Source organism: Oryctolagus cuniculus, chromosome 1, assembly GCF_964237555.1.
Source record: "Oryctolagus cuniculus chromosome 1, mOryCun1.1, whole genome shotgun sequence".
Lineage (NCBI taxonomy): Eukaryota > Metazoa > Chordata > Mammalia > Lagomorpha > Leporidae > Oryctolagus > Oryctolagus cuniculus.
Window position 1 is genome coordinate 108856874 of NC_091432.1, and position 27848 is coordinate 108884721.

Consider the following 27848-nt stretch of genomic DNA (forward strand, 5'->3'; position numbering starts at 1 on the left):
ATACACATGAAACACCTACACATCTAGCTATATAATTAATCATCATATAGGTTTTAAGTTCAGGCAGCAATTGGCATACAACGGGGAGGATAGGGGGCGCTGTGGTGTAGTGGGTAAAGCCACTGTCTGCAATACTGGCATCCTATATAGGTGCTGGTTTGAGTCCAGGCTGCTCCACTTACAATCCAGCACCCTGCTAATGCACCTGGAAAAGCAGAAGATGGCCCAAGTGCTTGCAGCCATGCACCCACTTGGGAGGCCTGGATGAAGCTCCGGGCTTCTAGCTTCAGCCTGGTACAGCCCCGGCTGTTGCGGTCACTTGGAGAGTGAACCAGCAGATGGAATATCTCTCTCTCTCTCTTCCTCTCTCTGTAACTCTGCCTCTCAAATAAATAAAAATAAATCTTAGAGAGAGAGAGAGAGAGAGAGAGAGAGAGAGATTCTTTCCTGAGGAAGATTCTATCAAGAGTTCAGAAAATTTTTCGGTATGATCAAGAAAACCAAGTATTACACTTGAATTAGAATGTAAAGCAACTGTAACCTATTTAATTGCAGTTACTCAGTATTTCCACTTCTTTGACTCACAAGCTCCTTTCAGAGGAATGTATTCGGATCTGGGTGTCTGGGATAGCAGTTAAGTCACCTCTTGGAATGTTGGCATCCCATTACCAGAGTGCCTAGTTCAACTCCCAGCCACTCTGCTTCTGCTACAATTTCTACTACTGTATATCCTGGGAGGCAGTAGTGATGTCTCAGGTACTTGGGTCCCTGCCACTCACATGGAAGACCCAGATAGAGTTGTGCATTCCTGGCTTTGGCCTGGTCAAGCCCTGGCTATCACATTTGGGGAGTGAACAAGCACTCTGGAAGATCTCTTACTCTGCTTCTCTTCTTTTCAAATAAAATGAAAATAAGCAAAAACATTAGAAATAATTTTAAAAAGTAATGTATTCTCTTAAAAACCTCCCAAGAAAGAACATTTTAAAATAATTTTGATATTTTCCATAATTGATGATAAAATGACTAACTTTAAAAAAGTTATTTTGCATCATCAGTACATAATTTTATAATTGATTTGAAAATTACTTATTAATTTTATGACAAACTTGTATTTTCCCATTTTACAAGTAACTCACACTTATTTCTTACAGAGTGTTAATAAAGGTATTAATTTCAAGTTTATATATCATGTTTAGTTATGAAGCCACATATACACTGATTGTTATTAAAATGAAATCAATGAAAACTTTTCATGACCTGTATTGGGAACACTTATGTATCAACCTTAAAAACCAAACTGGTTATCTAAATTATTCTCATGTTATTTTTAAATGATGCAATGACAAATTTTAAGCCAGTATTTGTAAGTACTTCTGTACTTCTTTACAAATAACACATTATGAATGTGGATAGTCCTTATTTCCAATAAACCAAACTAGACATAATATTAGACAGCTAGGTATAATATGTATCTCTGTGCATGCGTGAGTGTGTGTGTTAGTTTAAATGTTACATGTGTGTATAATACTTATGGTTTTTGTATTTTTGATTTTTAAAGCCCTAGAAACACATCTCAATGTTCTATGTAAGTACTATGATCAAATGAAAATAATTTATGAATTTGGTGAAGTTTATCTTGAGGTATTACAAGAATTATCATTTTTATACTCATTAATTTAAATTGTAACACTGTGTTAGTTACATTCTATGTAGTCCAGTGGTCCAAAACAGATGGGAATTTAACAAAATACAATGAAAACCTGAATCCTGTTCAAAACGTTGTGGTAACCAATTACTGAACAAGAAATGGAATGACTGAGTCATAAGCATGCTTATTATCTCCCTGATAGTATACAGACTCAGTCAGAGGCCCTCAAAGAATTCCATTAAAGGAGAAGACATAAATACTTCACTTACTAACTTCTAAAAATTAGAAAAGGCAAGAAAAGTCAAGAAAGATCATTATCACTTTTTATGACAGGAATCCTCTGGAACACTGAGACTCTCTCAAGAATGAGCAGTCATTGGCTGGAGAAAGATCCTGTATACTACTTGAGGTGGTAAAAGTAAGCGTAGCCTGAGAGAAAAATCCAAAGATCACATATATCTGACTGTGTTATTAAGCAAATTGTGTCTTTCATTTTAGCAACCTGGACTTTTTTTTCAGTTAGGCACAAAAAAAGATAAAAATATTATAGTTACTTTCAGGATTTTTTTAAAATTTTTATTTATTTATTTATTTGAAAGAGTTACACAGAGAGAGCAGGAGAGGCAGAGAGAGAGAGAGTGAGAGAAGTATCTTCCATCCACTGGTTCACTCCAGTTGGAGTTCAACTCCTCAGTTGGCCACAACGGCAGGAGCTGAGCCAATCTGAAGCCAGGAGCCAGGAGCTTCCTCCAAGTCTCCCATGCAGGTGCAGGGGCCCAAGGACTTGGGCCATCTTCTACTGCTTTCCCAGGCCACAGCAGAGAGCTGGATCGGAAGTAGAGCAGCAGGGCATGAACCAGCGCCCATATGGGATGCAGGCACTGCAGGTGGCGGCTTTACCTACTATGCCAAACTGCCAGCCCCTCTTCAGGATTTTAAGAGGACTGATAAAATATATTCAAGACTCATAAAAATGAGAACTGTTTTCTGGACTAACGGAGACTTTTACTAATATCTGCTACCTATTAAGGGCCTGCTGAAGTAATTAGTCCCATTCTTTTTGAAGATCCTTTCGTTTTAAGTTTCTGTCATACTTTATACAACACAATGAAGACTTCTTCTAGGCAATTTGTTAGTCCCTTCCCAACAGCAACTTGCAGATAAAGAGCTTATAATCCTTTAAGAAAATCAGATACAGAGAATCAAGGTAGGAAAAAAGTTCTTCCAGTTTCTGCATCCACTAATAAAATTCAAACACTAAATGGAGAGAAGATCAGTAATCTTTTAAAAGCATCTTAAATCAGAAATTACAGGTAAGTGTGCACCTAATTTCCAACATCCATCCCTTGCTTGCTAGAGATATTTTAAAACGGTCATTTTCTGCATCTTCAATTAGATGGTGATAAATTATTTTCCTTTGTTCCAGATGTTATGTAGATTAAGATATAATTTTTATTTCAATCATCATTTATCCACATTTTATTTCTATTTTAACTGACATAATAATTATATATATTTATGGGACACAATATGATATTATGATTATGTATATATTGCAGAGTGAGTAAATCAAGCTAATTATCATTTCCATCACCTCACATACTTATCAATCTGTATTTTATTAAATGCTATGTCCAATATGGTCCCAGAGACAAACAGCAATCTGAAAGTTTGTGATGTGATGTCAAGTTGAAGGCTTAAGCCATCCATCCCTCCACACTACGCGCAGCTCAGCTGCCTTCTCCCCATAGATGGGGGAGGCAAATTCTCAGGGTCAGCTTTCCTTTCCCATGGCTGCATTTCTGTTGCCCAAGGCTTCAAAGAAAAGTTTCCATTTCTGTTCTGCCCTCTGCTTCCATTTCCTTTACTCTCTTCACAACAAACAAACACATTTATTTCTTTATTTATTTACTTACGAGGCAGAGAGAGAGAGAGAGAGAGAGAGAGCACTCCAATCTGTTGGTTCACTTCCCAAATGCCGTTAACCACCGTGGCTGAGCTAAAGCCAACGCTGAGATCTGGGAACTCAGTCCAGGGTGACAGGAACCCAACTATTTGAGCCATCATCACTGCCTCCCAGAGACTGCACTAGCAGGAAGCTAGAACCAGGAGCTAGAACTATCAAACCCAGATCCTCCCTTGTGTAACAAAAGCATCTTAATCGCTAGGACAAGCGCCCACCCCTTCCCTTCCTTTTCTGTTTCTAATTCCTTTATTTTCTAGCTATCTCGAAAATAAGTGACTTTGCAATTCATTTCTTTTTTTAAATAAAGATTATTTATTTATTTATTTATTTATTTGAGAAGGAGAGACAGAAAGGTCTTCCTTCCATTGGTTCATTTCCCAAATGGCCGCAACGGTTGGAGCTGTGCTGATCCAAAGCCAGGTGATTCTTCCCGGTCTTCCATGCAGGTGCAGGGGCCCAAGCACTTGGGCCATCTACTACTGCTTTCCCAGGCCACAGCAGAGAACTGGATTGGAAGAGGAGCAGCTGGGACTAGAACCAGCACCCATATGGGATGCCAGCGCCACAGGTGGAGGATTAACCTACTTCGCCACAGAGCTGGCCCCTGCAATTCATTTCTATTGATGTGGAAAACTTCAAGGTTGGGTAAAAGTAAAAGAGAAGTCAATGTATGCAAACTGGAAGCCTGTGTAAGAGGAGCCTTTGGTTAAAGAAAAAACTGCTTATTCTCGGCTTCTCAAACCGGCATGTGTTCAAATATCTTCAGGCATAATGCTTCAGTGTGCCAAGAGTTATGTGAAACTATAGGTTAAACAGAATGCGTATTCCTGGAACATCAACCTTTTTAAAAGTAATCTTAATATTAAAACAGATACAGACACACCATTGAGTAGAATACAAAATGTGTATTAAAAGTTACAGCATGTGATTAAAAAACATGTTTAAAGTGGGCCATTTCAGACTATGTAGTTAATCAATCCCCTACTTGCCCCACCTTATATGAGTTCATTCCCCTCTGCTATTAGGGAAACAGCAGCAGGAAAATCTGAGAGGCGATGCTTCTACACAGGCAGCATAGATACTCTGAGTGAGCGAGCACCACAAACAGAAAATTGTTCTTGATCTTAGCAGGATGTAATTGCTCTTCAAGATCAAATATTTAGGCCGGCGCCGTGGCTCAATAGGCTAATCCTCCACCTTGCGGCGCCGGCACACCGGGTTCTAGTCCCGGTCGGGGCACCGGATTCTGTCCCGGTTGCCCCTCTTCCAGGCCAGCTCTCTGCTATGGCCAGGGAGTGCAGTGGAGGATGGCCCAGGTGCTTGGGCCCTGCACCCCATGGGAGACCAGGAAAAGCACCTGGCTCCTGGCTCCTGCCATCGGATCAGCGCGGTGCGCCGGCTGCAGCGGCGGCCATTGGGGGGTGAACCAACGGCAAAGGAAGACCTTTCTCTCTCTGTCTCTCTCTCTCACTGTCCACTCTGCCTGTCAAAAAAAAAAAAAAAAAAAAGATCAAATATTTAAGACATTTCTTATAACCTAGAACAATAACTGACAACAACCGCTCATTTGGGGGCCAGTGTTGTGGCATAGAAGGTTAAGCCACCATCTGCAGTGCTGGCATCCCATGTGGACCTGGTTAGAGTCACAGCTGCTCCACTTCCAATCCAGTTCCCTGCTAACTCAGCTGGGGAAGCAATGGAAGATGGCCCAAGTCTTTGGGCCCCTGCACCCATATGGGAGACCCTTAAGAAGCTTCTGGCTTCAGCCTGGCCCAGCCCTGGCCGTTGTGGCCATTTGGGGAGTGAACCAGCGAATGGAAGAGCTCTCTCTTTCTCTCTGTCTCTCCTTCTCTCCCTGTAACTCTGCCTTTCAAATAAATAAAATACCTTTTAAAAATCTGCTCATCCGAATTTTAATTTTAGATTTTTTTCATACAAATCAGCTGTATACTTGGAAAATCTTTTAAATAAATGCACACTAATTTTTCATATATAAAGCTCTAGTCTTAGGAATAGAATCCAGAAGAGACAATTTTTCAAATTTTATTTCCCCAAGGTCAAAATACATCAAGGTTGTTTATAGCACCTTCTAGCTGAGGGTCATATGACATTTCAGTGTGAGAACACAGACTGAGCCATTAAAATTCCTAGACTCTAAAATGACCTTGAACTCAGGAAAGTCACAGTGGCTTCTGTGGGCCTCAATTTATTGACTTGTCAACCAGGGAGGTGCACTGAATAATAACTCAAATAAAGAATGTTAGGATCATGAAGTAAACTTTGTGTCAATTTAATGAATTTTGCATAACTACTTCCTACAACCAGTCAGGGACATTCTCAATCACCACACTGTGAAAGCACTCTCAGAAATAAAGGTTGGAAACCCTTTTTTTACTATATGATAGTATCTTAGTATATTTATAATGAGAATAACAGGTCAATGAACTTGTAGAATGTTTTGATTCCTCACTTTAACAAAAACGAAACAGTCTAGCTCTCACTGCATTAAGGTCAAAAATTTCCATAGTACCTTAAATCCATGCACTCTGAAAACTCTTTCCAAAATATTGGTTTTTTTGTAGTTGCACTTCAGATCTTTGCTGTCTACTGATTGCCAACTAAAACAATAACACAGGAGTGGAAACTATCTCATGGAGACCATTCTGGGAGTCGACATTTAAAGGGAAAAGTTTCCAACTTCCTTAGGTTAAAAAAAAAGTTTCCACAATTTTCAAAACATTCTCATAACATCTGAGTATTTGAAAGAACTTTTCTTCAGGGAGTAAGCCAGCTACATTTTGGGTTTTTTTTTTTTTTCTTGGGCAAAATACAGAAAGCTCTCCACTTAATCTTTGGGGCTAAGGATTAAAGTTACTTTCAATCAGCAGCACATCAACCATTTAAAAATAAGACAATGTCATTTTTCTTTGATAGCTTAATAACCCATCAATAAGAAAATCTGATTTCTCTAGTTCTAAATGTATCATTGAGTGGAAGTTTTCTTTTACTGGCCTAGATGGCTGACTTGCTATCTAGTCCTAAAATTTCTCTTGCTTTCTCTTCTGCATTTGTCACCATTTTCTTCCTTTCCATGTTTACTGCACCACCCTCACAGCAGATTTCATCATTTCACAGCCTTTTACTGGTCTTCATGTCCCCTTCCTCTTTCTCCCCTGTCCTGAATTTGATTTACTAAGTCACGTATTCAAATAATCTCACAGTCTAGTGTAAATATCAACCACTCCTCCCTTCTCTGGTGCACCTCCCCACCCTGAGCCTTGCTTCCAGCAGTCTGATTTTCTTTGCAAAGATGCCACTTGCCTTCTGTTGCTGCTCATGCTTCTCTAACTTGGATTCCCATTGGAACCAAAATAAAATCCCAGAGCCTCACCAAGTACAACTGGTCCTTGCCATCTCTCACTGCAAGGCCTTCCACTTCCCCTCTTCTTATGCCGGGTCATGCTGATCCTTCTCCTACCTCTCAGATTAGAGTCTTTATGTGCTACATTCATCTCTATCAAGCCTTTGCACTGCTCTTCCTTCTGCATGGAAAGGTTGACTATCCTGGTTAAAAGCAGTAATTCTTGGGGCCGGCGCCGGGCTGTGGTAGGTTAATCCCCCGCCTGCGGTGCCGGCATCCCATATGGGTGCTGGTTCTAGTCCTGGCTGCTCCTCTTCCAGTCCAGCTCTCTGCTGTGGCCTGGGAAAGCAGTAGAAGATGGCCCAAGTCCTTGGGCCCCTGCACCCACAAGGGGGACTGGGAAGTGGCACTTGGCCCCAGGCTTTGGATCAGCACAGCTCCGGCCATTGCGGCCACCTGGGGAGTGAACCAACAGATAGAAGACCTTTCTCTCTGTCTCTCCCTCTCACTGTCTGTAACTCTCTCTCTCAAATAAATAAATAAAATCTTTAAAAAAAAAAAAAAAAAAAGCAGTAACTCTCCCACACGTCATTCAAATCATTTCATTTTACCTTTGTCACAGTCCTTATGAGAACTTATTTGTGTTTCCTATACATCCCCCCATCTCCCCCTAACAGAGTGTTAGCTCCAAGGCACTATTTTATTTGCACTGCCTAAAGTCCCAGCTAACAAAGTTGCTGACCATCCACTACAGAACAACTATGCGCTAGCCAGAAGGGGTAAAACAACCAGGATAGAATGCAGACTCTATGAAATTTATAATCTAATGGAATTTTACAAACTAAAATGATTTTTGTCTTCAAACTTCTAAGGCAATCAAACTGTATGATTACTGTGATGATGAATCATGATGTGCCTTGTGACATCTCTTCCAGGGCATGAAACTATGATTTGGTAGCTGTGGTGCAGGCTGTCACCCAGGGATGCTGACTGTCTGCTGAGAGAGCCATGCCATGCCTCCCCAGTCCTGCATCTGCTCCTCTGCAAATCCTGACATATGGGAGGCATAAAAGTAAAGTTGGAGGCTAACAATTCTGTTCTCCAGCACTGGGATTAAAGAAGTCTTAGATGCTCTTGATGAGAAATTGGAAAGTTAAATGTGCCAGAAGATGAAGGGATCTTAACATCTCCTAATAAGCTATGTTTACATGCCAAATATGATGGAATTAAGTGATATGTGTGAAAAGTGCTTTGTGAACGCATATATATATACATATATGTATACACACATATACATTTTTCAATTTAGAGTATAAATGCTTGTGATCAGGAGTCAAGTTTCACATTTATTTTTTCTCTTCCATGTCACATGATCAAAGAGCCTTTTTTTCCCTTAAAGCAGATAAGATTCCATATAACTACTAAAAATGTTTGGATTTGGTAAATTTGCTTTTCAGAAATAAAATTCTTTATTTTGAAAATTATCAATGCTTATTCTGTGTTACTAAAGACAGAAACATTGATTAAAAAATCCTATAGGGGCCAGCGCTGTGGCACAGTAGATTAAAGCCCCAGCCTGCAGCGCCGGGATCCCATATGGGTGCCAGTTCGAGTCCCGGCTACTCCTCTTCTGATCCAGCTCTCTGCTATGGCCTGGGAAAGCAGTAGAAGATGGCCCAAGTCCTTGGGTCCCTGCACCCACTTGGGAGACCTGGAAAAGGCTCCTGGCTTCGGATCGGCGCAGCTCCAGCTATTGCAGTCATTTGGGGAGTGAACCAGCAGAATGGAAATCCTCTCTCTCTCTCTCTCTCTCTCTCCCTCTCCCTCTCTCTTACTGGCTTTACCTCTCTCTGAAAGTCTGACTTTGAAATCAATAAAAATGATTCTTAAAAAAAAAAAGAAATCCTACATAAGTCCAATTTGTACTTCCAATAAGAATAGTTTTAAAAATTTTAAAGCTAAGAAGAAGGGGTCGGCATTCTGGCGTAATAGGTAAAGTCACTGCCTGCAACACTGGCCTCCCATATAGGCACTGGTTTGTTTCCCAGTTGCTTCATTTCCTATCTATCTCCCTGCTAATGGCCTGGGAAAAGATGCAGAAGATGGCCCAAGTGCTTGGGCTCCTGTCACCCATTTGCAGACCCAGAAAAACCTCCTGGCTCTTGGCTTCAGCCTGACATAGCTGGTCGTTGTGGCCATCAGGGGACTGAACCAGTGGATGGAAGAAGTTTCTGTTTCCTCCTCTCTCTCTACAGCTGAGTTTTAAATAAATAAATCTCTTTTTTTAAAAAATATTTATTTGAAAGTCAGAGTTATACAGAAAGAGAAGGAGAGGCAGAGAGAGAGAGAGGTCTTCTACATGCTGGTTCACTCCCCAACTGGGCACAACGGCTGGAGCGGTGCCAATCGGAAGCCAGGAGCCAGGAGCTTCTTCTGGGTCTCCCATGCAGGTGCAGGGGTCCAAGGACTTGGGCCATCTTCTACTGCTTTCCCAGGCCATAGCAGAGAGCTGGATTGGAAGTGGAGCAGCCAGGACTCAAACTGGTGCCCATATGGGATGCCAGTACTGCAGGCGGCGGCTTTACCCACTATACCAAAGCGCCAGCCCCAATAAATAAACCTTTTTTTTTTTAATTTTTTTTGACAGGCAGAGTGGACAGTGACAGAGAGAGACAGAGAGAAAGGTCTTCCTTTGCCGTTGCTTTACCCTCTAATGGCCACCGCGGCCAGCACGCTGCGGCCGGCGCACCGTGCTGATCCGATGGCAGGAGCCAGGTACTTATCCTGGTCTCCCATGGGGTGCAGGGCCCAAGCACTTGGGCCATCCTCCACTGCACTCCCTGGCCACAGCAGAGAGCTGGCCTGGAAGAGGGGCAACCGGGACAGAATCCAGCGCCCCGACCGGGACTAAGAACCCGGTGTGCCGGCACCGCAAGGTGGAGGATTAGCCTAGTGAGCTGCGGCGCCGGCCCCAATAAATAAATCTTAAAAAAGAAAAAGATGAGGAGGAAAGAGGAGGGAGGAAGGGGAGGAGGAGGAGGAATAAGAGGAAGAAGAAGAACAACAACAATAATAAAAACGAAGATATTTACCTGGTCTTCATTCCCTCCGTAAACAGCACAACAACAAAACTTCACAGAAAATAATCTAAGCACAAAGAGCCACAAACTATAGAACGATGGTTCAGTCTTACATCTATGAATGACATTTATCCATCAGGTCCAGGGAACACAGGTTCTCTCTTAAGAGGGCTACCACTAGCATGGGCCCTAAGTAAACAGCCACATTAGTTCATAAAAAGGTAAAGAGAAATCACACACAATTATCCCCAGAACAATTTACTCATCTTCAACATTTAACAGACTGCGCTATCTTCAAAAATTTGATTAGGGCTGGCGCTGTGGCACAGCAGGTTAAAGCCCTGGCCTGAAGTACCGGCACCCCATATAGGTGCCGGTTCTAGTTCCAGCTGCTCCTCTTCCTATCCAGCTCTCTGCTGTGGCCTGGAAAAGCAGTGGAAGATGACCCAAGTGCTTGGGCCCCTGAACCTGCGTGGGGTGACCCAGAAGAAACTCCTGGCTCCTGTGGGGAGCAACTCGGACTAGACTAAGTTACTGGAATTAAGACTTATTCTATGCATCTGCTCTCCCACAATATGGCGCTGGGAGAGGAGGAAACAACTTCTACACAGCTGCCTCTCGCCAATTTGATTGACTGAGCTGCAGGAGCTGATCCTGCTCCTGATTGGAGGAGAGCAGCGTGCTCGGCGTGTGGGTAGCAGAGTTGGGATTGGTGGAAGAGGACTATAAAGGAGGAGAGAGACAACATGCACCAGGAACATCTAAGGGGAACATCGGGATAACATCTGAGCAGCCCCCGAGAGAGCCGGCCGGCGGTGTGCCGCTCCCCTGCGGAAGTGGGGAAAGTGGCAGGGGGAGCCGCCCTTCCACGGAGGTGGAAGGATCGGCAGCCAACCCGGCAAGGACCGAGCAGACGAAAGAAGAGCACAGGGTCCTGTGTCGTTCCTCCATGAAATGGGGGAGCGACAGGCTCCTGGCTTCGGATTGACTCAGCTCTGGCTATGGTAGCCATTTGGGGAGTGAACCAACAGATGGAAGACCTCTCTCTCTGTCTCTACCTCTCTCTGTAACTCTTTTAAATAAATATAAATAAAATTTTTTTAAAAAATGCATTTAAAAGACAGACATGATGAGAAAACTCCCATTTCCTGGTTTTCTCCTCCGTGCCCACAGTGCAGGCTGGGCCAGGCCAAAGCAAAAAGCAGGGAAAAGCAATCTCACACAGATGGCAGGAACTCAGTCACCTGAGTCATCACTACCTACTTTCCAAGGTTAGTATTAGCAGAAAGCTGGCATCAGGAGCCTGGGTGAGCATCAACCCCCTGCACTCTGATATGGGATACAGGTACCCTAACCAATGTCTTAACCAACAGGCCCTACACCCAACCCCAAGTGCATGACCACTCAGGTAAACGTTGGCATAAGGAAAACACGAACTCCTAGTATTTCTTAATCTGACTTTTTTCATTTGTTCCATGTTAAATTTATACTGTAACACATACAACAATTTTAAAGACTAGTGACCTAAGACTGATGATATCTAATAACTCTTTTTCTCTTTCACAAGTTTGTTTCATTTACATTAGCTTCTTCTCACTGCGACTGATACTTTATCCCCAAAAAAAACAAAACAAAACAAAAAACACTGAAAGTATCTGTGACTTACTTTGAGCTTTTAGAATTAAAAGTTGATATCATTACTTATCTGACCTTATCTTGTGAAAACTATCCAACCTACTGCTCCATAATTAGCCATGTTAGAGTTGGTTTTAACTAGAAGTATGTCCCCCACTGGTCCATTAAATTCAGAGTTGGCAGGTGAGAATGACAGGTTTTTCAAATTTATGTGCAAGAAAGAGAAGTCCAGGCAATGGCTGAGAAACTGAATAATGACGGCATCTAAGCAAGAGAATGCACAGCAAAGAAAATGTTAGAAACTGCAGTAGAGCACAAAACTGGAGGTGCACATTTATTGTTTTGTGCTAAAAACAAATAATAAAAATGCAACCTTTGGGTTAATGACCTTGAATATCTTGCCAAATCATATGTGTTAGCACACAGCAAGGCTGGCAACCAGCACCCCCATGAGTATGAAATTACATATCAGCAGGTCGAGATCCTTAGTGTGATTATTTGGATTTCTTTTAACTAAAAAAAGGACTGAAAAAATTTCCTTATCCAAATATTTCAGAATAGGCTCCTATTTCAATTATTAGTGGTCTCTGCTTTCACTCTTGGTTTCCCAGTGCAAAAATCAAAGAACATAGAAATTTCCTTAATTGAATCAAAATAGTCCTAAATTCAAGAATCTAGAATCAAGGAAACATTAGAAAGTGTTGACTCCTGGATCAGCGGAGGCAGAATAAAACTACGGAATATAAACAGGGCCTGATAATCCAGACTACTACAATGACATCTGTGGTAGGATCAATAATGGCCCCCAACTATATCTATGTCTTAACCCTCCCATACTTGTGAATGTGTTGTCTTATATGGTAAAGGAAACTTTTGCAGATGTGATTAAATTAATGATATTAAAATGGCTCTATGTTGGATAATCTGGGAGAGTCCCTTTTTTTTGTGATCACAAGAGTCCTTACGAGGGCTGGCACTGTGGTGCAGAGGGATAAAGTCCTGATCTGCAGTGCCAGCATCCCACATGGGTGATGGTTTGAGTCCTGGCTGCTCTACTTCTGATCCAGCTCCATGCTAACGCACTGGAAAAGCAGCAGAAAATGGCCCAAGTCCTTGGGTTCCTGTACCCACATGGGAAACCTGGAGGAAGCTCCTGGTTCCTGGCTTCGGATCTCCTTGGCTCCAGCCACTGCGGCCATTTGCGGAGTGAACAGGCAGATAGAAGATTCTCTCTCTCTCTCTCTCTCTCTCTCTCTCTCTCTGAAACTCTGACTTTCAAATAAATAAAATAAATCTTAAAAAAAAAAAAAAAAAGTCCTTATGAGCGGGAAGCACAGGTGAAGAGTAGATGTGACAGTGGAAGTCGCAAGTTAGAGTAATGTGAGGAAGTGGCCCACGCCAAGGGCTGCAGGTGGCCTCTAAAAGCTGAAAAAGGTAAGGAAATGCACTTTCCCTTCAGAGTCTCTAGAAAGAACCAGTCCTGCTAACATCTTGAATTTAGCCTTATAATATTTATTTCAGATGCCCAACCTCTGGAACTCTAAGTTAAAATCAGTGTTGTTAAAACCACCACAATGAGGTTTCACCTCACCCCAGTTAGAATGGCTCTCATACTGAAATCAACAAACAATAAATGCTGGTGAGGATGTGGGGCTGTTGGTGGGAATGTAAACTAGTACAGCCATTGCGGAACACAGTAAGGAGAGATCTCAGAAAGCTGAAAATAGATATATCACGTGACCCAGCCATCCCGCTCCTGGGAATTTACCCAAACGAAACAAAATCATATTAAAGACTTATCTGGGGTAGGCTCTGTGGCTTTGCGGGTAAAGCCGCCACTTGCAGCAGTTCGAGTTCCAACTTCCAATCCAGCTCTCTGCTATGGCCTGGGAAAGCAGAAGATGGCCCAAGTCCTTGAGTCCCTGTATCCACGTGGGAGACCCGGAAGAAGCTCCTAGTTCCTCCCTTTGGATCAGCCCAGCTTCGGCCATTGATTTTGTGGCCATTTGGGGAGTGAACCAGGAAGACCTCTCTGCCTCTGCCTCTTTGTAACTCTGCCTTTCAAATACATAAATAAATCTTAAGAAAAAAAGTGTAAAACCCCCATGTTTATTGCAGCTCAATTCACAACAGCTAAGATATGGAAACAACCCAGATGTACAAAAGCTGATGACTGGATGAAGAATATGTATTATATATATAGTATGGAATACTACTCAGCAGAAAAAAGAATGAAATTCTGTCTTTTGCAATGAAATGGCTGCAACTGGAAACAATTATACTTAGTGAAATAAGCCAGACCCAAAAAGACAAATACCATATGTTTTCCTGGATCTGTGGTAACTAACAAAGTATCCAAAAACGTAATGTATACGAATGAAACTGACATTTTGAGATTCGATGATTGTTTACAGCCCTCTTCTCTACTGTTAAGGAACAGAGTTTTTTTTTTTTTTTTATCTTACTATTTGTTGAATTGTTTACTTAGTGTAGGGTTAATCTTATGAGTATAAAATAGACTGAGTAGATCACTGTAAAAATTAAAGGAAGGAATGGGAAAGAAAGGAGGGAGTGGAGGGAGGAAAGTATTACTATGCTCCTAAATACATGAAATTTGTTCACCTTAAAAACATTCAAAAAAAAAAAAAACTGTTGTTTTAAGCTACTATGTTTGTGGTAACTTGTTATAGTAATAAGAAATTAATATATTTTATTATACTTTAAGAATTATGAAGTTTAGTAAGTATTATTACTATTAATTTAACTAGAGCTACAATAAATCATTACAAGAGTGTTTCAAATTGCCAGCCCTACCTCTATGGAACTTGCCAGTATCTAGAGAGCTTTGGAGAAAATAAAACAGATAAGAGAAAAGGAAAAAACATGATTTTATATCAGAGAAAGAAAGCTCTTAATTCCTATATTCTACGAGGTGAACTAATGCTGAATTTAAAGGGTTTACAAACTGTGTGCAAGTTCTAACAAGAGTGCAGCCATCAGCCCAACTGAGATAAAGAGCTAAGGATGTTCTAAGGAAGTGAAAGTGAACAGGCGTACCTCCACAAAACAGTGAGAAGAATCGCCAGCAAGCGAGGTGATACAAAAAGCTTTGACTATAATGTGATATAAAACTGAACTCTCAACTCCCACTCTGCTAAGGAGTGAAATCAACTGCTCTTTATCTTGGCTTTTCAAGGCAATCATATTCTAACTATACTTCAATTTTCTATATGAGAAGCCCTCCTCTTTACCTGGGAGGCAGCAGGCACACAGTACAATACCAGGAACTGTCATAAAACAAAAATGCTTATTTCATATTTATAGTTTCTGTATAGATTACAGTCATTTTGCTCTATCAACAGCTTACATTCATTAGGCACAACACTAGCAATTTACTAAAACTGAAGCATGAACACATTGAGGCAATGCAAAGTAGTTTTTAGGTACTGTCAGATGACCAGACCAGTATAATTTGAGGAGATAAGTGGTGGAAAAAATAATTGTGTTAAAACTACCTATCATCACAGACTTGTGAAATGCAGCCATATATATGAAGAGATATCAAAAACTTCATGAAAGTGAAATTAAAAGACAAATTTATTTTGGTGCAAAAAAAAAAAAAGGGAATCCACGCATAGTTTGTTCATAGTACAAAATTCCATGAACTTTTTGAAGACTCTTCTATTTATGTAAAAGAAAATAAATACTTAGAAAAGCCTTCAGAGGTCCTAAATCTACTTTTCTTCATTTTAGAGATGAAGCAGCTTTTAATAAAATATTGTGTTATATTTGGGAATAACAACAAAAATGCTTAACTGCAAGCCACTATAAGATCTATTCTTAGAAAATTATCATTAAACTACAGCCAAGAGAGTAAGTATGCCAACAGGTACAAAAGTCAACTGTCACAACTGAAGCTGAGGGTACACAGACAATTTTAGCAGTTTTCCTGCCTACTTTATTCTATATTTTATTCTTTTTTATTTAAAAGGACTTGCCAACAAAAATAATAAAATTTTAAATGTCATATTTTCCCTTCTTTGTCCCCAGCCTACTTCGAGCTAATACTATATTTTTTGTTTTAAAGATTTATTTATTCATTTATTTGAAAGTCAGAGAGAAGGAGAGGTAGGGGGCGGGGGAGGATCTTCCATCGCTGGTTCACTCCTCAAATGGCTGCAATGGCTGGAGCTGCGCCAAACTGAAGCCAGGAGCTAGGAGCTTCTTCTGGGTCTCCCATGTGGGTACAGGGGCCCAAGGACTTGGGCCATCTTCTACTACTTTCCCAGGCCATAGCAGAGAGCTGGATCAGAAGAGGAGCAGCCGGGACTAGAACCAGCACCCATATGGGATGCCAGCACTGCAGGTGGCAGCTTTACCCGCTAAGCCACAGTGCCGACCCCAATACTACATTTTTTAAAGATATATTTTGAAAGTTTATTAATTTTCAGGTTATTTTTTAAAGCCTAAATTCTCCTTATTTTCATAATACTTTTTTCTGAATATATGGAAATAGACAATTTTGCTTTTAAACCCCCAAAGGAAAGCTCCTTTGTCTCTATTTCATATTCTTACCACTCTTCTCACCTGCTATTTTGATATTCAGATTAGCATCCAGAAGTAAATTTTCAGCTTTTAAATCACGATGAACAATATTCCGACAGTGACAAAAATAGACGGCTGTGACGATCTGTTTGAACTTCCGACGGGCCTCCTTTTCTGCCATTCTACCATGGGCCACCAGGTGGTCTGCAGTGAAGAAATGCACAGTCAGTTCTTACTTTTTTTTATTTTTTTATTTTTTTGACAGGCAGAGTGGACAGTGAGAGAGAGAGAAAGAGAGGAAGGTCTTCCTTTGCCATTGGTTCACCTTCCAATGGCCGCCGCGGCCGGCACGCTGCGGCCCGCGCACCGCTCTGATCCGAAGGCAGGAGCGGAGCCAGGTGCTTCTCCTGGTCTCCCATGGGGTGCAGGGCCCAAGCACTTGGACCATCCTCCACTTCACTTCCGGGTCACAGCAGAGAGCTGGCCTGGAAGAGGGGCAACCGGGACAGAACCGGTGCCCCGACCAGGACTAGAACCCGGGATACCGGCGCCGCAAGGCGGAGGATTAGCCTATTGAGCCGCGGCGCCGGCTAGTTCTTACTTTTGGACAGTGCTGTTATTTCAAAGGTAGACTTAAGGAGAGATACAAAAAGACCCCATCAAAGGAATGAGTTAGAGAATTGAAACAACCAAAAGGAAAGTAACACACCTACAGTCCTGGTTTGCATCTGTAAAAATTCATTGGTAATAAGTATCAGAACTATTTTAACTATAACTCCTGTTATGCAGAAGTATGCATAGCAATGCACTTGTTCTACCATAAACAAAGAAAAAGGAATCCTGAGGGTGGTAATGGTATAATGGTATTTTTCAAGGATTATAACTAATACCTCCTTTTCATATCCCAGTGCAAAAGATTAAATACACATAAGCAAACATGCACATGAAGTATCAGGAATATTGCCATGTTAAAAAGCAGCAACACAATAATAATTTTAGAAAACAGCAGAGAGAAATAAGACATTACTAAGGGCAAAAAACTACTTTATACAGGACTCTGGGCCATATCTTTTCTGTTTTCTCTATGATTTGATTTTAAAATGCACCTCTTTGGTCACTATTCTCTGGAATGCACAGCAATATGCTTACTTTTTTATATTTGTATTTATTGGATTTACTAAATATTTTTAAAACTGTTATTAATTTTACAGATAAAATCCATAGAAAACCAAGTGAAGCTTCTACCAACTTAAATTAACCCACTTCCTTAACCACGTTGTTAACCAAGGCATATCAAAAGAATTACAAGAGATAAACCCTGCAATATTGTAAGTCAAGCTTTCCTGACATTTAAATACAATTTGACCCACAATCAATACAGGAAGCTATTTAGATACTATCCAATAATGGCAGTCAGTTTATACTGAACCAGTGACAAACATATGCCTCAAATCAACAATATACATAGGTCATGACATCTGATGGGCTGAAAAATGATAAAGTACATTGATCATAATTTCGAACAGTCTTATCAGTATTTTTCTTTATTTAACTGATCTAGCTCAGAAAAGGACATACTTATATTTGCCATTATAAGCATCTTGAAACAATAAAAAAAGAAAAATTAGATGACATAGATAAATGCATTGCTTGTTTATCAATAGTACTTTATTAATAGTATCCAGATGTCTTGGTGATACCTCACTCACTCAGCTGCATCTTTTCTTCATCAAAGGGAAGTTCAGGATAAAACACCGTGACTAGAAATGACAGCCAAGACTGAGAGCCTGAGCCAAGACATGGGACGTGGGAAAGGGTGAACAACGGAAGCCAGATGACAATCCACACAGATTTTGAAACAATTAAAACTGCTTTCTGACCACAAAGAACGTAAATTTCTGCAGTGCAAATACTACAGCAATTTTATTTTATTTTTAAAGGGTTATTATTTGAAAGTCAGAGTTACACAGAGAAAGAAGGAGAGGCAGAGAGAGAGAGAGAGAGATCCTCCATCTGCTGGTTCACTTCTTAATTAGCCACAATGGCCGGAGCTGTGCCAACCTGAAGCCAGGAGCCAGGAGCTTCTTGGGGTCTCCCACGTGGTTTCCGGGGTCCAAGGACTTGGGCCATCCTCTACTGCTTTCCCAGGCATTAGAAGAGAGCTGGATCGGAAATGGAGCAGCCAGGACTCGAAGCGGCGCAAATATGGGATTATGGCACTGCAGGCAGTGGTGCTACCTGCTACACCACAGTGCCAGCCTCTACTGCAATTTTAAGAACATGTCTTGGGACCAGCGCTGTGACGTAGAGAATAAAGCCACCAACTGCAGTGGCAGCATCCCATATGGGCGGGGGCTCATGTCCCAGCTGCTCTACTTCTGATTCAGCTCTCTGTTATGGCCTAGGAAAGCAGTAGAAGATGGCCCAAGTGCTTGGGCTCTCACACCCGCATGGAAGATCTGGAAGAAGCTCCTGGCTCTTTACTTCAGATCAGCCCAGCTCAGGCCATTGCAGCCATTCGCGGAGTAAACCAGCAATGGAAAACCTTTCTCTCTGTCTCTCACTCTCTCTGTCTGTTGTTCTGCCTCTCAAATGAATATATAAAATCTCATAAAATAAAATAACCGGCCGGCGCCACGGCTCACTAGGCTAATCCTCCGCCTAGCGGCGCCGGCACACCGGGTTCTAGTCCCGGTCGGAGCGCCGGATTCTGTCCCGGTTGCCCCTCTTCCAGGCCAGCCCTCTGCTGTGGCCAGGGAGTGCAGTGGAGGATGGCCCAAGTGCTTGGGCCCTGCACCCCATGGGAGACCAGGAAAAGCACCTGGCTCCTGGCTCCTGCCATCGGATCAGCGCGGTGCGCCGGCCGCAGCGCGCTGGCCGCGGCGGCCATTGGAGGGTGAACCAACGGCAAAGGAAGACCTTTGTCTCTGTCTCTCTCTCTCTGTCCACTCTGCCTGTCAAAAAAAAAAAAAAAAAAAAAAAAAAAAACAAAGAAAATTATTTTTAAAAATGCCATAAAAGTAGAAAATACAATTATTAAGACCTTTCAAAGGAATTTCTATAATTTTCGCTTAATATGTACACAATTTTTGAAGCATTTCCCTCAAAAACAATCACCTATAGCCAAAATACCAACTTGATAGAAAAAAAAGGAAAGAGTAAGTCTTCAGCCTAGAAGTTAAAAGGACTAGAGTACTAGTGTAGCTTGCTATGAGGGCTCAGAGGCAGTGATAAATGAGCTACCACTCTGGTGTGTTTAGGCTTCTGGTGAGATCTGTCATATGAATTTTAAACAACACAAAGTCCCTGACCAAGGGTAGTAACTCAACACAAGCTGTTAAGGAACTGGACGCCCATCAGATGCAGAACGCTAGGTCTTATTTTAAGATACCATTCTCTAACGTACCTACTCCTTTGACCCCTATTTCTCTTAAAGTGGGACCTAATTATTCTAATAATATGTTTTCCTTGCTAAACTTTGTCTAATTAAAGAGCTTTGAAGAGACAGCTATTCTTGAGAAACATAAAAATAAACCCTTACGAAGGTTTACCATCAGAAGCTCAATTGGCCAAGCCACCCATTAATTAAAATGCCCAAGAGACACTCGTCTGGCAGTAAATACTAATTACCAGCACACATCAAAGAGCTTCTTAAATACGACAGAATGATTAATTTCATGATTTCCAAAATAAGTGATTTTCTTTTATTAAAAAAAAAACCTCTTTATAAATTTCTAAGTATCTTGTTTTCCTAAAATGATTGGAAAGTTCTCAAAAGTGTTACAAGGCCAGGAGCTAGTGGAATGCAGCCTAGTTCTGTTTTATCTCTACAATGACACTTCAGTTGTCCCTGGACAAATCATTTATACTGCCTTTATCCCTACCTCTTGATCTGCTAAATGGAAATAAACTCTGTTCGCACGTTATAGCCAAGGAAGGGATAGCATATTTGGGAATAAATTAATATTTTGGCTGAGTTATCATATATGAAAAACTTACAAAGACATTGAGAAGGTCTACTTAACAGAAGGAATATTTAAGTATGGTATTAATAAATAGTCCTTCAGGATTCTGCAGTGTTCATTTAAAGGTGATTATTCTTTACATCAATTGCCAATTGATTCTGGTTAGAAGATATTTGTCATTGGGCTATTGTTGTGGCACAGCAGGTAAAGCCACTGCCTTTGATGCCAGCATCCTATATGGGCATTGCTTTGAGTCCTGGCTGCTCCACTTCCAATCCAGCTCCATGCAAATGTACCTGGAAACGCAGCAGAAGATGGCCCAAGTCTTTGGGCTCCTGCACCCAAGTGGGAGACCCAGAAGAAGCTCCTAGCTCCTGGCTTCAGCCTGGCATGGCCCTAGCCATTGCTGGGAGTGAACCAGTGAATGGAAGATCTCTCTCTCTGTGTTTCTCTAATTGTGCCTTTCAAATAAATAAAATAAACCTATTTTTTTTAAAGATATTTGTGGTAGCACTGGATAAAACAGTTTAAACCATGACAGTTAATCCAGACACTTACAGTACCCCCTACAGTTCTGTATATAAAGAAATACAAATCACTCTTAAAAAAAGTATTAGCTACAAACACTTAAAACTTGATCCTTTCTCCTGGCCACTGGGCTCGGTGTCCGGGTGTCCTCCTCTTTGGTAGCCCTGCACTCGTCCCCACCACGCACGCTTCAGACCTCAACCTCAGCTTGTACTTTCCCTCCTGCCCTCCACCATCCTTACCTTGCTTTCAGTATTAGCCTGCAGTGGCCTAGTGGGTGGGTGTGCCAGGAAGCCAGCGGCCGGCAGCGGTTTTCAGACCCTGCTGAGCTGCTCTGACAAATGGCTGCTTTCTAGCCCTATATGCTTCACAAGTCAGACAGCAAAAACTCTCCAAGCACAAGTGTGATATTTAACTTACAGTGAGGAAACCCAGAGCAGCAGCCCCGCCTGGACGTAACACAGAGCCATGGCATCTGAATAAATACTTTGGTGCTTTCAGAAGGAAAATGGCACCTGAATCCACTCGAATGATTCCGAGTAAAATATATTTTGAACCTCGTCAGGACAAACTCTAAAGAGTTGCTCTGCTTGTTCCAGGCAACTCAGTGAGCTAGCTCCTAAATACTGGGCTACAAATACCACTCACATCCTCAGTCCCAATCACTCTGCACGCGTGAAACTCCAGAGTCTCCAGATTCTTCCCCTTTCCCCCAAATAGGAACAAACCTGCCGCATAAAGTCCATCATACTAAGTCCTTTTTTATGAGCAATTAAAATGAAAAGTCATCTAACACTACTTCACTGCAACCACCTAAACTAGACAGGGATGAGATAACTCTTGCTTTAAAAGGGAAAATGGCCGGCGCCACGGCTCACTAGGCTAATCCTACGCCTGTGGCGCTGGCACCCTGGGTTCTAGTCCCGGTCGGGGCACCGGTTCTGTCCCAGTTGCTCCTCTTCTAGTCTAGCTCTCTGCTGTGGCCCGGGAAGGCAGTGGAGGATGGCCCAAGTGCTTGAGCCCTGCACCCACATGGGAGACCAGGAGATAGAGCCTGGCTCCTGGCTTCAGATCAGCACAGTGCACCAGCCATAGCGGCCATTTTGGGGGTGAACCAACGGAAGGAAGACCTTTCTCTCTGTCTCTCTCTCTCACTGTCTAACTCTGCCTGGCAAAAAAAAAAAAGGGGGGGGGGGAATGGTTCTCCTTTTCCACTCTTTCTCACTGTGCAATCACCATATCACTTGACACTGGACTACCCTCATCCTTATCTGCTTTTCTTAATGAATAAAAAGACATTAGTGACACTAATGGATTTATACTCATATACCCCAAGAGGAGCAACAGTACTGAAAGAATGGGAAATATAGTCTGAAGTTTCAAAACTATGACAGCATCAGCACATAAAGTTTCAGAATTCAATGTTTCTCATTTTGTCCTATCTTTCTCAGAAGAACTACCCAGTGTACATTTAGTTTCTAACTTTTCAAAGAGCAAAAATACACATAAGCTAGTGTTAGCTTCCCTAGACCAGCTTCAGTGAGTGTCCGAGGTATGCCACTAATGGGATAGTTGTGGAGAGCCAATATTTCTTAAAATATTCCACTTTTCTACTCTGAACAGACAGTGTCTTCATTTGTCTGCTAAGTCTTCAACTAATAGTTGTGGCAAAAGACTAGCTGAGGGCCGGCGCCGTGGCTCACTTGGCTAATCCTCTGCCTGTGGCGCCGGCATCCCATATAGGTGCCAGGTTCTAGTCCCGGTTGCTCCTCTTCCAGGCCAGCTCTCTGCTGTGGCGCCCGGGAGTGCAGTGGAGGATGGTCCAAGTGCTTGGGCCCTGCACCCCATGGGAGACCAGGAGGAAGCACCTGGCTTCTGGCTTCAGATTGGCGCAGTGCGCCGGCTGTAGCGGCCATTTGGGGGGTGAACCAATGGAAGGAAGACCTTTCTCTCTGTCTCTCTCACTGTCTAACTCTGCCTGGCTAGAAAAAAAAAAAAAAAAGGCTAGCTGAGAAAGTGCATACCCCTACAGCAGGCCAAGCAGCAGAACAGAAACTCTGCATTTCTTCTGATGAAGAATGAACTCAGCCTAGAAAGGGAAAAGACAGCCAGCCGGTGTGCTAATCTTAGGTGGCTACCTGAAAAAACTTCTGCCAATTCCAAGCTAACCACAGCTAGCTTTGCAACTCAGTTCTATCATTTCTTCTTCCTATACCCATGGAAACGACTTCCTGTTTATCAAACAAATGCTTCTTCCAAAAGAGCTAGGGTGAGGCCAAGATAATTCAGCTTGCCTGTGAGCAAGTTAACAAGCGTGCACTCACTTTAATATTCTATTGTCCTCTACTTACAGGCCCAAGCTACCAGTGACTAGAGGAAGAGGGTTTGTCATTTTGTCTTCCTTTCCAAGAATCCAACTAGCTCAGACCAGGCTTCCTGTCTTACACTGCTTCTTGTTACTATCTCTTTTCTTCAGTCTTCCAGTTGCCTAGGCCAAAAAATGTGTCATCTGTCTTCGTTTTCCCCCATACCATCACCAAATTCGATTTAACTCCAACTCCCAATCTGTCAGCAAATTCTATTAATATCCAATGCACTGGCAAATTCAATTAACTCTACCTTCAAAATGTACCCAGAATTCAACTGCTCCCCATTCCGCTCTCCACCCGACTCTAGCATAACCAACATAGTCTGACAGCCATTCTCTCTTTCTGTCTCAGATAACTGCAATCACCTCCTAACATTACCTCTAACCAGTGCTCCTGCAACTGCCCTTGGCCCACTGCATCTGCTACCACAATAGCAGCTATAGCAATAATTTTTTAAAATTTTTTTATTTTGAAATAATTACAAATTCACAGTAAGTTGCAAAAATAGTACAGAGAGGTACCATGTACCCTTCACCCAGTTTCCCCCAGTGGTTAAACCTTACCTAATTATAGAAAATATCAAAATGCAGAATTTTACATGGATACAATATGTGAGTAGTTCTATGTCATTTTACCCCATATGTAGATTGATGGAACTAACACTGCAATCAAGATACACACCTATGTGGATTTAGTCTCTGAGTGCTCATATATGTATATGTGCATATGCAAATAAACCTTGTCTTTTCTCCTGTTCAAGAAAAAAAAAAAGAAATAATCTATCATCATAAAGATCTCCTTTGTACTACCCTTTTAGAGTCATGTTTGTTCCCTCAATCCCTAACTCCTAGAAACCACTAACCTGTTTTCCATGTATATAATTTTGCCCTTTTGAAAGTGGTTTGTAAATGGTATCATACAGTAGGTGACCTTTTGAGACCAGTGTTTTTCACTCATCACAATGTCCTTAGGATACACCCAGGTTGTGTATTAAAAATTGTAACAGGCAGTGAAGGATGGCCCAAGTGCTTGGGCCCTGCACCCCATGGGAGACCAGGAGGAAGCACCTGGCTCCTGGCTTCGGATCAGCGCAGTGTGCCAGCCGTAGCGGCCATTTGGGGGGTGAACCAACGGAAGGAAGACCTTTCTCTCTGTCTCTCTCTCTCACTGTCTAATTCTGCCGGGGGGGTGGGGGTGGGGGTGGGGGGGAAGTTGTGATATCAATCGTTTGCTCCTTTTTGATCTGAGTAGGATAGCATGGTATTGATATGTAACAGCTTGGTTACCCACTAACCTACTGAAGGACATTTTGGTTGTTTCCAAGTTTTAGATATTACAAAGAAAGCATCTATGAAAAACTATGTGCAAGTTTTTGTATGAACGTAAGTTTGCATTTTCTATGCAGCTTGGGTAATTCTCTTAAATTCTCAATGAGATCATGCCATTTTTCTTCAAATCTTCCAGGGGATTCCCAGGTCATGATCTCTGCTATCATCACTTTCTGTGTCACTGGTTCACTCATTCTACTCCAGCCACATCTGCCTCCTAGATATTTTGCAAACACAGCAAGAATGCTCCTGCCTCAGGCCTTTGTTCTTTCATTCTTTCTTCCTCTTTTTTAAATATTTATTTACTTATTTTGAAAGAGTTCACAGAGAACGGGGAGAGAGACAGAAAAGGAGATCTTCATCAGCTGATTCACTCCCAAACGGCTGCAACAGGAAGCTTCATCAGAGTCTCCCACGTGGGAATACAAACACTTGGCCCATCTTCTGCTGCTTTTCCCAGGCCATTTGCAGGGAGCTGGATCAGAAGTGGAGGAGCCAGGACACAAACCAGTGTTGGGATGTCACAATGCCAGCCCTACTTCCTTTTTTATTTTTAAGGGAAAGGGTTTATTGGGGGAAACCCGACAGACTGGAGGGACACAGCAAAGAGGGAAGATGAGGGAGAAGGAGAGTGTAAGAGAGATCAAGAGAGAGAGAGAGAGAGACAGAGACAGAGACAGAGAGAGAGAGAGAAATCAGGAGACAGTGGTAGTTTTATTGAAGAATTTGGTTACATACAGGTCCTTATAAAACTTTGCTGAGGGGGCAGGCAGGGAAGTAGGAGCAGTGAATCTCATTAGGATGGGGGTAGGACTGACACTGGTGGTTGGGCCATGTGGCTACCTGACTTCCAGCAAGGGCGGAGGGCGTTAGAGCCTAAGATGGTGTCTGGCAGCCCACTTTCATTCTTTCTACCAAAAATGCTATTCCCCCAGATACGTGAATGACCTTTTAGAAAAAGCTAAGCTTTGGGGCCGGCATTGTGGCATAGCAGGATAAAGTCCTGGCCTGCAGTGCTGGCATCCCATATGGGCACCAGTTTGAGTCCCAGCTGTTCCATTCTGATCCAACTCTTTGCTGGAGCCTGAGAAAGCAGTATAAGATGGCCCAAGTCCTTGGGCCCCTGCACCTGCATGAGAGGCCCAGAAGAAGCTCTGGCTCCTGGCTCCGGATCAGCCCAGCTCTGGCTGCTGCAACCATTAGGGGAGTGAACCAATGGATAGAAGACTCTCTCTCTGCCTCTTCCTCTCTGTAACTCTGCCTTTCAAGTAAACAATAAATAAATCTTTTTTTTTTTTAAAAAAAAAAGGTAAGCTTCTTAGTGAGGCTTTCCCCGACCACCCTATCTCTACTGTCAACTCTACCTGACAGTTCATATTCACTTCCCTTTTGTACCTTATCACTTTCTAAGAAATTACCCATTCTACCTATTTAGCATGTGTACTGTTTAATTCTTCCATCAGCAAGTAAGCCTCATAAGGACAGAGATTTTGTTCATTATTATCTCCAGTATGTGGAACAGTGTCAAGCACATGTTAGGTTTTTAATAAATCTGTAAAGAAAGAACAAAGAATGAATGAACTCCGATCTACTTCTTAAAATTATTTTCTGGATCTCAGGTTTTATTGGCAAAATGAATACTGAATTAAATATATTGCTTACCTTAATAGATATGTCTTCCTAAGTAGTTCAAGGAGACATCTTAACATTTGAGAACTATCATTTAAAAAGATTCATTTATTTATTTGAAAGACAAAGAGACAGAGAGATGGGGAGAAACAGAGAGAAAGATCTTTCATCTACTGGTTTGCTTCCCAAATGCCTGCCACAACCAGAGATGGGCCATGCTGAAACAAGGAGCATGGAACTCCATCTGGATCTCCCATGGGATGGCAGGATCCCAAGTGCTAGGGCATCCCCTACTGCCTCCCAGCATGTGCAGTGTCAGGAAGCTGGATTGGAAGTGGAGGGAGGATACAATCCCAAGCACTCTGATATGGAAGGCAGGTGTTACAGCTTAACCTGTTGTACCACAATGCCAGCCCCGAACTATCTTCAATTACAAGATATGCTTTAAATTTGAAATTCTTGAATTAAAGAACTATTTCTATTTTTTCTTAATCCTCCATAATGAGATAAGATGGATGTCTAATAATTATAGGTTAAGAATATCAATCAGATAAAATAATAAGATTTTACAAAAACACACATTTTTGGATTCTTCATTTAGCCATAAAGCATGTCTGTAAATGAAGCACTTCATGTCAGTTATTCATGAAAAACGTGCTACCCTGGGGGCGGGTATTCGGCCCAGTGGTCAGGCCACTCAGGTTCTGGTTTCACCTCCTGATTCTAGTTTCCTACTGATGTAGATTCTGGGAAGCAGCAGGTGATGGCTTCAGTGGCTGGGTCCCTGCCACCCATGTAGGAGACCTGGACTGGGTTCCCAGTACCTGGCTTTGGCCCAGCCTAGTCCCAGCTGTTATGAGCATTTAGTGAATAGGCCAGCAGATGGGGGAGTCCTCGTGTGTTCTCTCTCTCTGCCTCTCAAGTTAAAAAAAAAAAAAAAAAATCATGTTATCCTTTGGATTGCAAGTGCGTTCACATTAACATACAAAGAAAGATTTGTTTTCCTACAACTTCTTAATAAATAGTTCTAGACTAAACATAAGCCCAGGCAGCCTGTGAAACAAGATTCTACATATTCCAAAAAGCTTTTCAGGAATGTTACTCAGACTTTTCTGATGTAATGCAAGTGTTTCTCATGCTACACCAATGTATTAGCAATGGTTGGTTGGGTGATTTGTAACAGAGGTTAGTCCTGATTCCTGGTATAATCTGCAGACTCCAAATAAAAACAGAGGTACCTTTTGTTTCTAATATTTCCTGTCAAAATGCTGCAATCTTAGCTCTAACTAGCCTTCTAAAGAGAAGAGACTAAGTACATGTCTCTATGCAGTTTTATCTAGCGTAAGATCTTAACTAAGTATAGTAGGCTAAGCCTCTGCCTGCGGCACCGGCATCCCATATGGGCGCCAGTTCATGTCCCAGCTGCTCCTCTTCCAATCCACTCTATGCTTGTTGTCTTGGAAAACAGACAAAGATGGCCCAAGTCCTTGGGCTCCTGCACCTGCATGGGAGACCCAGAGGAAGCTCCTGGCTCCTGGCTTCAGATCAGCCCAGCTCCGGCTGTTGTGACCATTTGGGGAGTGAACCCGCAGATGGAAAACTTTTATTTCTGCCTCTCCCTCTCTGTAACTCTATCTCTAATATAAATAAATAAAATCATTTTTTTAAAAAGGTAAACATTTTTAAATATTTAATTTTAATTGAAACATTAGTATAAACTTATGTTTTACTCTCTCTCTCACTCTTTCTCTCTCTCTCTCTCTCTCTCTCTCTATATATATATATATACACACA

At 42.0% G+C, this 27848-nt stretch overlaps 2 protein-coding genes across 8 annotated transcripts in view; both read right to left on the bottom strand.

Moving 5' to 3' along the window:
* Window positions 1–27848, bottom strand: part of BUD13 (BUD13 homolog) — a 243226-nt gene that overhangs the window by 150651 nt on the left and 64727 nt on the right. The window lies entirely within an intron of this gene.
* SIK3 (SIK family kinase 3) overlaps window positions 1–27848 on the bottom strand; it is a 243756-nt gene that overhangs the window by 68075 nt on the left and 147833 nt on the right. For all 7 annotated transcript variants that reach the window (XM_070078639.1, XM_008260949.4, XM_051849002.2 and 4 more), the window contains exon 4: window positions 16278–16439. In XM_070078639.1, coding sequence (XP_069934740.1) covers window positions 16278–16439 — 162 coding nt within the window. The remainder of the gene's footprint in view (window positions 1–16277; window positions 16440–27848) is intronic.